This window comes from Ursus maritimus, unplaced genomic scaffold (genome assembly GCF_017311325.1).
Source record: "Ursus maritimus isolate PB19 unplaced genomic scaffold, ASM1731132v1 scaffold_23, whole genome shotgun sequence".
Taxonomy (NCBI): Eukaryota; Metazoa; Chordata; class Mammalia; order Carnivora; family Ursidae; genus Ursus; species Ursus maritimus.
In genome coordinates, this window is record NW_024424786.1 from 37445894 (window position 1) to 37454430 (window position 8537).

The 8537-nt window shown below is 62.1% G+C and overlaps 1 protein-coding gene across 1 annotated transcript in view; it reads left to right on the forward strand.

Moving 5' to 3' along the window:
- The window catches only part of DAGLA (diacylglycerol lipase alpha), a 31073-nt gene that overhangs the window by 18441 nt on the left and 4095 nt on the right, over positions 1-8537 (forward strand). The window contains exons 10-19 of the mRNA XM_040639201.1: positions 1164-1317; positions 1756-1839; positions 1945-2022; positions 2947-3027; positions 3852-3994; positions 4312-4380; positions 4717-4789; positions 6037-6233; positions 6967-7096; positions 7604-7788. Coding sequence (XP_040495135.1) covers positions 1164-1317; positions 1756-1839; positions 1945-2022; positions 2947-3027; positions 3852-3994; positions 4312-4380; positions 4717-4789; positions 6037-6233; positions 6967-7096; positions 7604-7788 — 1194 coding nt within the window. The remainder of the gene's footprint in view (positions 1-1163; positions 1318-1755; positions 1840-1944; positions 2023-2946; positions 3028-3851; positions 3995-4311; positions 4381-4716; positions 4790-6036; positions 6234-6966; positions 7097-7603; positions 7789-8537) is intronic.

Below are 8537 nucleotides of genomic sequence, written 5' to 3' on the forward strand. Positions count from 1 at the left end.
CCATCTGTTGGCTGCTGGCTCCCTCTGGCGGCCCGAGGAGCCGCTGCACCCCTCCGGCCCTCTGCTGTTCATCTGGGGGACGCGGGCTGTGTGCCTGGTACGGGGGTCGCGGCTGTACACAGGCAGAGCAAACCCGGCCCTGTGGAGCCGTTTCCTGGGGGGAGGTGCGGACAGTACACACACAAGGACGCGGAGCCTGTAGGAGCAGAGGGACGCTGGGGAGAACCCTGGGGAGGTGTTGTCAGGCCGGGGAACGGCGGCAGGGGGCTGGCTGTGCTAGAGGAGGTGACCAGGGTGGACCTCACCGTGACATACATTTGAGCAGAAGCCCGAAGGAAGTGAGAAGTCCTGTGGTGCAGTCTGGCCAGTGCATCCGCGGGCAGGCAGTGTGGCCTAAGGGAAGTCGGAGGCAGCGAGCCAGAGAACCGAGGCCCGATGGGGCAGCGCCGTGGACCCTGGCAAGGACTCCAGCTCTTACACTGCACAGGAAGGGCCTCAGCGTAGGGTTTTGTGTGAAGCGACATGGCTCGACTTACGTCTTAGAGGGTCACTTTGGCTGCCGACTGAGAATGTCGAGGGCAAGAGTAGATGAGGGAGACCGGTCAGGAGGCCACCATGACGTTTTGAGGCAGAGATAATGGTGGAAGGGGTGGAAGGCACGAGGGAAAGTGGTCGGAGTCTGCTGTCATTTGAAGCCAGAGTGAGCTGATGTGCCGAGTGACAGGCTGCGGGACGTGAGGTGGGGAGGGGACCTGAGGCCAGCTCCAAGTAGGGGGTTGGGCAAGGAGCAGCCGGGCGTGGGGGACTCAGGAAGCACGTGAGCTCGCGGGGCCTGGGGCCCGGAAGGGTGGGACTGAGGATCCCCCCTGAGTGCCCAGGCCAGCAGCTCAGAGGCGGCGTTGAACACCGGAGATGGGTGAGGAGCTAGCAAGAAGAGCGTAGCTACGGCCGAGGCCGAGCCCAGGGAGGCTGCCAGTGAGGGAAGAGCAACCTAGGGGTGAGGCAGGGAGAGCATTGCGGGGAGAGGGAGAGGCCCACCGGGGCCCCTGCCGCCCTGAGGCCGAGTACGGTGAGGACCATGGGAGTGCCCGAGGGAGGTACCGGAGAGGCTGGCAGGGACAGTCGCTCTCCGGGTCTCTGAGCCCCCGGCTACCCCCCGCCAGGTGCTGCCTGTGTCCCGCGCGGCCCCGCTTTGCCCCAGGAGTCACCATCGAGGAGGACAACTGCTGTGGCTGCAATGCCATTGCCATCCGGCGCCACTTCCTGGACGAGAACATGACCGCGGTGGACATCGTGTACACGTCCTGCCACGATGCGGTGAGCAGCCACGCTGGGCCCGTGCGCAGCGTCCCCCCCAGCCTCTGTCCTCAGCGGGCTGCAGTGACAGGCGGGGCTGGGCCTGCCCCCCCAGCTGGACCCTCTCCCCGCCCTGCAGCCTGGCCCGCACCCCCTCTGGGGCTAGGAAGTGGGCCCCAACCCCACACCCAGCGCTGGGGCCTCTTGGCTCAGCCCCCTGGGGGAAGGGATGGAGGGACTCAGCTGCGAGGCCCTGGGGAGGGGACAGCGGTCGCTCTAGACTCTACTGGCAGGACAGCAGCACTCAGGCTGCCTGAGCTGGGGGGAGCCTGGAGGGAGCCCCGGCAGCCATGCGGGGGCCCAGGGAGCTGGTTCCTTGTCCAGGAGACCTGCTTAGGTCACTCCCTGAGTCTGTCCCCATCCCAGGGCCATTTGGCTCATGAGCCCCCCTTATCCTAGGTCTATGAGACCCCCTTCTACGTGGCCGTAGACCATGACAAGAAGAAGGTGGTCATCAGTATCCGGGGAACCCTTTCCCCCAAGGTAGGCTGCCTGCGGCTCCCAGCCCACCCCTTACAGCCCCTGAGCGGTGCCCACCTCCCCCTCCCTGTCCTCCCCCAGCCCTCACCTGTCCTCTCTCTCCACAAGGATGCCCTGACAGACCTGACTGGGGACGCTGAGCGCCTCCCCGTGGAGGGGCACCACGGCACCTGGCTGGGACACAAGGTACTCTTCCTTCTGAGCGCTGAGGCCCCTTGCTTTCTCTCCTCCCCTACCAGCACACACACCTGTCCTGCTGTTGGGGTGGGGGCTCTCCCTTCCTTGCTGGGCCCCCGGGGAGACATGGGTCAGAGGAGCGTGGATTCATCTAGAAGGTCCACTGTGGCCTACCCACCGGGAGCCCCACAGTCCTTCCTGGTACAGATCCTGTCCCAGAAGAGCCTGAAGAGGCAGCTGGGAAGGGATTGGTTTCTATAAGACATACAACTCTTCTGAGCCACAGTTTTGTCGTCTGTGAAATGGAAGTGATGTGGTAAAGTCTCCACCAGCCCCCACAGCCGGGTGGTTAGGAGGGCCAAAGGGGAAATGGTTGGGACAGGATTGGTGAGTTTCCAGTCACCAGTTGGGCTGGTCTCTAAAAGACCTCCCCCCTGGGACGCCTAGGTGGTACAGTCGGTTAAGGCTCTGATTGTTTTTTTTAACCTTTTTTTTTTTTTAAAGCTGTTATTTATTTGAGAGAGAGAGAGAAAGAGCACGCACATGAACAGGGGGGAGGGGCAAAGGGAGAGGGACAGGAAGGCTCTCCACTGAATAGGGAACCGGACACGGGGCTCGATCCCAGAACCCCGGGATCATGGAATCATGACCTGAGCCGAAGGCAGACACTTAACAACTGAGCCACCCAGGCGCCCCAAGCATCTGATTTTTGGTTTCAGCTCAGGTTGTGATCTCAGGGTTGTGAGACCAAGCCCTGTGTCTAGCTCCACACTCAGCACAGAGTCTGCTTAAGACTCTCTCTCCCTCTCCTTCTGCCCCTCCCCACTGCGTGCTCACTCTCTCTCTCTCTCTCAAAATAAATAAATAAATCTTAAAAAAAAAGATAAAAGACCTACCACCCCGTGACACCCACCTCTGTTCCTCCTTACCCAGGGAATGGTCCTCTCGGCTGAATACATCAAGAAGAAGCTGGAGCAGGAGATGGTCCTATCCCAGGCCTTTGGGCGAGACCTGGTGAGGCACTTTCCCTGCCCCTGGGCCCTGGCCGTGCCAGCTCTGCCTCCCCCAAGGCAACACTGGGGGCAGGGTGTGTGCACGGTGGAGCCCCCCCCTACGCCCCACAAGTCAGGCTCCTACACTCTCCTTTGATGCCTGATTCCCAGCCCCCTCCTCACTCGCTCGGTCCCTCCCACCCCCTCTGACCTCTTCCTCTCTTGTACCAGCGTTTCTTGGGCTTCCCTGCTTAGCCCCCCCCCTTATGAGCACCTGCTCTGTGCCAGGCACTGGAGGCACAAAGATGGTTCTGGGCAGGGGCTTCAAAATATAGAATAGACAACAAAGAAAAATAATTAGAGTCCGTAGGAAGGGTGTTGCTGTGGGGGGGGTGATCTGGATCCTACCCACTGCCTGCTCCGTGGGGAGGCAGCCCCAAGGTGCGGCCAACCACCCTTCCCAAAGCCAAGCAGTCCCTGGCCTCAGGAGACCCCGTCTACTTGTTGGGGCACAGAAACGGGGGCAGGTGAACAAATGGGTATTCTAGAGGATACTCTCCATAGAATGTTCACTATGACAGTAGAGTGTAAGCACCATATATAAAGGTCTTCGTGAGTAGAGATGTGGTGTCTAGGAGGGAGTAAGCCTCTCCCGGAAAATCAGGGAGGGCTTCTCCAAGGAGGTACTCTGAACAAGGTTTTGAAGGATGAGTAGGAGTTTATTAGAAGAGTCTCCCCAAGGAGTTGCTCTGTGTGAGTCTAGCTTGGCTCTTCCTCTCCCTGCCTGGTATTAGCTAGTCCAGACAGTCCATGCGGCAGGGTTCTCAGAATTCTCTCGGTTTTCAGGGCCGAGGAACCAAACACTACGGCCTGATTGTGGTGGGCCACTCCCTGGGTGCAGGCACCGCCGCCATCCTCTCCTTCTTGCTGCGCCCCCAGTACCCTACCCTCAAGTGCTTTGCCTACTCCCCACCAGGCGGCCTGCTGAGGTGAGCAGCCTGGGGCCTGAGAGCTGGCTTGGGTTGATGGGGGCTAAACTCTTGGGAGCTGGCCTGGGCAGTCTGGCTTCTGGTCACGTGGAGGCCTGCAAATGGCCTGGTAAGTGGAGGGAGGGGTGCTGGGTTAAATGCCAGGCGGACCCAGGATCTAGGCCTGGCAAAGCCTCACTGGCAGGAAAGGTACGACCGGGAGCAGGCAGCCCAGCTTGGCCCCCCGGAGGGCCTTGTATCAAAACACTAACCCCAGGAATGCTGGAGCAGGGCCCCCTCACCACCCCTGCCTTAGCACCCCCTGGCTTCCTTTGCAGCGAGGACGCCATGGAGTACTCCAAGGAATTTGTGACGGCTGTGGTTCTGGGCAAAGATCTTGTCCCCAGGCGAGTCGCAAGTCACAAGTCGCTCCCTGTCACCACTGTCCTGGCCAGCTGTTCCTGCCTCCTTGGGGCCTCTCCCTCAGATGCCCATCTCCCCCGGGAATCCCAGAGCCCCCAGAGTGAGAGGACAGGTGGCCCCACCCTGCCTGACCTCCCTTCCCCGGCTAGGCCCTGCTGAGCTGCAGACTCACCCCTGCCCACCCTCCCACCCCATGATCCTGATGGCGTGGTGTTCTCCTTCCTGCGGCTGTCGTGTGCCTGCCCCTCTGCCCCCACACCCCACACCTCTCCCAGTCCCTGGCCCGGCCAGGCTGATACCCGGCTTGCTTCCTTCCCCAGGATCGGCCTCTCCCAGCTGGAAGGCTTCCGCAGACAGCTCCTAGACGTCCTACAGCGAAGCACCAAGCCCAAAGTGAGCCCCTCCCCACCCCCCACTTGGGCATGCTGGGCCCTGGGCACCTGCCTGACCCTTGGCACAAAGCACCAGAGGGCTCAGCCATGTGAGGCCAGGCCAGTTGCGGCTGGTGTCATGGGAACCCCGGGCCATCAAACTCTCAGCACCTCCACACTCATCTCATCTCCCCCATGGCCTGTCCTTGTACAGAGGGGGAAACTGAGGCCCAGAGTGGGTAAGGGACTTGTTTTTGCTCACGCAAGCTGTCAGGACTGGGACCAAGGGCTCCTGAGTTCTGGCCCCGTCACCCAGAGCTGCCTAAAGTCAGGAAAAAGCAGGCCCGAGGTTCGGTGCTTCAAGTTTGTGACAGGAAGGCCTCTGCCGAGCCTGCTGCGGTTCCCCAGGCTTCACGAGTCCAGATGCCACCACCGGAGAGCGTCTGGGTGCAGTTTGTTCTGATGCTCCATTGGGGCTAAGGAGAGGCTCAGCCCTGCCTCATCCCTGTCAGGTGTCCGAGCACGCTGGGGGCTCGTCCTGTGTCAAGCTGGCCTCGTGCCAGGCGGGCATGGGTGCCGTGGCCAGGTACCCCGAGACAGGCAGGAAGGGGCCAACCTGGACCAGCATGTCCTCTCTGACCCCTGGGCCCACCGTGCTCATCATCTCTGCCCGGTTTGGACTGTTCCAGCCTTGGTGCCCATGACCTTCTGGCAGGCAGGGCCCTGGGCCAGGCACCAGGGGGCAAGGGTGGGCAGGGCAGCAAAGCCTTAGGGGGCCATGTCTGCCTGGAGGAGCCTGGTCCTGGGAGGCAGAACTGCTCCTCTCGGACCCAGGCCTGCGCATTCGTCAGGCCCAGGAGGCAGGTGGCTGGGGGCCAACCCAGATGTGGCCAGGCCTCTTAGATGCAGCTGGAGTGAACTTCGGGGTCTGCTCTGTCTCTGACTGGGGACATGACCTAGAACAAGTCCCTTCCTTTGCTGGGCTGTTTCCCCATCCTCTGGATAAGCAGTCGACTGGCCTTCCAGCCCCTTTCTAGCCCTGAAATTTAATACTGTCACGTCATCTCTCCTTGGCATCTTTTTGGCCATCGTGGCCACCATATGCCTCAGCCACTGCCTCTTTAGGTGGGCATTGTTCAGGCCTCTGCCCCATGGCCATCGCAGCTCCCACTGTCACCTCTGAGCCCCCTTCTGAGCCCTTCTGTGGCCCCTTCTGCCGCTGCCCACCAGCCAACCCTGCTCAGCTCTGTCCCCATCTCCCCTGCACAGTGGCGAATTATTGTGGGGGCCACCAAATGTATCCCCAAGTCGGAGCTGCCTGAGGAGGTCGAGGTGGCCACCCTCGCCAGCACACGGCTCTGGACCCACCCCAGCGACCTGACCATCGCCCTGTCAGCCAGCACCCCTCTCTACCCACCCGGCCGCATCATCCACGTGGTCCACAACCACCCAGCAGAGCAGTGCTGGTAGGTGCTGCCTGCGACCCTGGGGCAGCTGGGGGGTGGCAGTGGCCAGGGACATGGGGGATGGGGCTGACTTGACGTAGTCAGCCCCTGGGACTGGGGGCAGAGGCAGGGAGATGGTGGCCCAGGATACTCCTGGTGGGGGTTGCCCTAGTCTTGGGCCCTGGCAGTGGAACAAAAGACAGTCCAGAGCAGGACCCCAGGCTCCTCTATTGATGGTGCAAGCCTCTGTTCCCAGTGTCAGGCCTTTCCTGGTGTCCCCCAGGGTAGTTCTCCCCACTTGTGGTCCATTTAAAAGCGGATGCTTTGGGGGGTCACCCTGAGGCCCTGGCCAGCTCACACCTCAGTTGTGTGGCATCCCCTCTGGGATTAGTTGGCAGCAGTTGTGAGCAGGGGTGGGGCAGTGGGGGAGAGAGGAGTGGGCCAGCAGTACGTAGACTTCTTCCACTTCATGCTCTTTCAGAGGGTGGGGCTGAACCCTCCGTCCCAGTGACAAAAGGCTTGTGAGCAGGGCCTTGCGCGGGGCGCAGGGCTGAGCGGGTGTGCCCCAGGCCGTGAGCAGGTAGCAGGCTGTGTAGGGACTGTGGCTGAGGCCCATTTGGCATACACATTCCTGGCTGGGGGAGAGGGGAGGGTAAGGGCTCCAGGTGAGGCCCGAGCAGGGAGCCCAGGGACCTGGAGGCCGGAGCCAGGCTGCCACCCACCCTCAGCTTCGTCCGGCCCCCATGCCCCCCAGCTGCTGTGAGCAAGAGGAGCCCACGTACTTTGCCATCTGGGGTGACAACAAGGCCTTCAATGAAGTGATCATCTCGCCGGCCATGCTGCATGAGCACCTCCCCTATGTGGTCATGGAGGGGCTCAACAAGGTGAGCCCCCGGGCAGCCTGGGCAATGACGCCTCATCAGAGCCCCGCAGTGCTCTGCGGCCTGGGTCTCCGTCCCCGTATGACAGGCAAGGGTGCGGACGCTCGGAGAAGTGAGTCAGAGCTCCTGTTCTGGTCTCCACACCCCTGCTGTCCCCGCGGTCATGTGGGCCCCATGGTGGGGAGGGGTCTGGGAGACTCCCAGGGACCTGGCCCGTTACAGACATACAGCCGAGCGGGGGCACCCTCAGCCGTCACCTGGCCGTGGAAAGGCTGGCCATAGGGAAAGAGAGCGCCAGCCTGGCCCCTCTGTGGGGCAAGGCGTGATTGCAGGGCCAGTCCCAGGCCTTCCTGGTGGAGCAGGGACCTGGGCTGGGGGTGGGGGGGAGCAGGAGTGGGGCCCGGCCAACCCCACGAGGCTCTGGCCTGAGAGGCCTGGCCTGCTGCCCCGCCCCCACATGTGATGGTCACTCCTCCACCACCGCCACCAGCTTGCCCGACCTGTCCCCAGGTGCTGGAGAACTACAACAAGGGGAAGACGGCCCTGCTCTCTGCTGCTAAGGTCATGGTGAGCCCCACCGAGGTGGACTTGACTCCCGAGCTCATCTTCCAACAGCAGCCGCTGCCCACGGGGCCACCCATGCCTGCGGGCCTCGCCCTGGAGCTGCCCGCCCCAGACCACCACAACAGCGTCAGGTGAGTCCTGCCTGCTCAGCCCCACTGCCCCAGAGCGTCCGTGAGGGCGCCGCAAGTGCGTTCCAGCACATGAATGCTTGTGCGCCTGCGTACCCCGCGCATGGGGCCTACGGGTGTTCACATGCGCAGGAGGGCTCCAACTTGCTCCTCCGCTCGGGGTCTCCTGGTCTGCTCCCGTGGCCCCCTAGCTGGCCATCACTGAAGCCCACTTGGGACAGTGGTCGTCTAGGGATGTGCAGACCCGGGGCCACAAGCACAGAGATTCACTCATAGCCATTTAGCCCAAACAGACGGATACCGTGCACTTACACGCGCGCACACAGGTGTATCCGTAGTGATGCTCACACGTGCACACGCATACGTGTTCACTAGCAGTAACTGCAAGCACACAGAGGGCCCCACAGACATACTCACGTGTAGGACATACAGCAAGTCAGACGCTGAGCCACGCGTACGGAAGGGCTGCTAGGATGGGCAGCCGTGCAGGTGGGTGTGTGAGCACACCTGCGCCCTGACCGAGCCCCACACACTCTTACAGGGGTTGGCTCTGAAAGGGTGGCTGGGAATCTTCTTGCCTCTCTGGGACACTTCCGGGCCAGGTCACAGATTTGGACAGGAGGCTGCTCCGAAGGGTGGTCGCCGCTTCCTGGCCCTTGGTGGGGACACCTGGACATCTCTCCCTACCATTTGTGCATTTCCTGTGGCAGCTGCATGACCATGTCTGTTCAGAGGAACTGCAACCCCCCCCC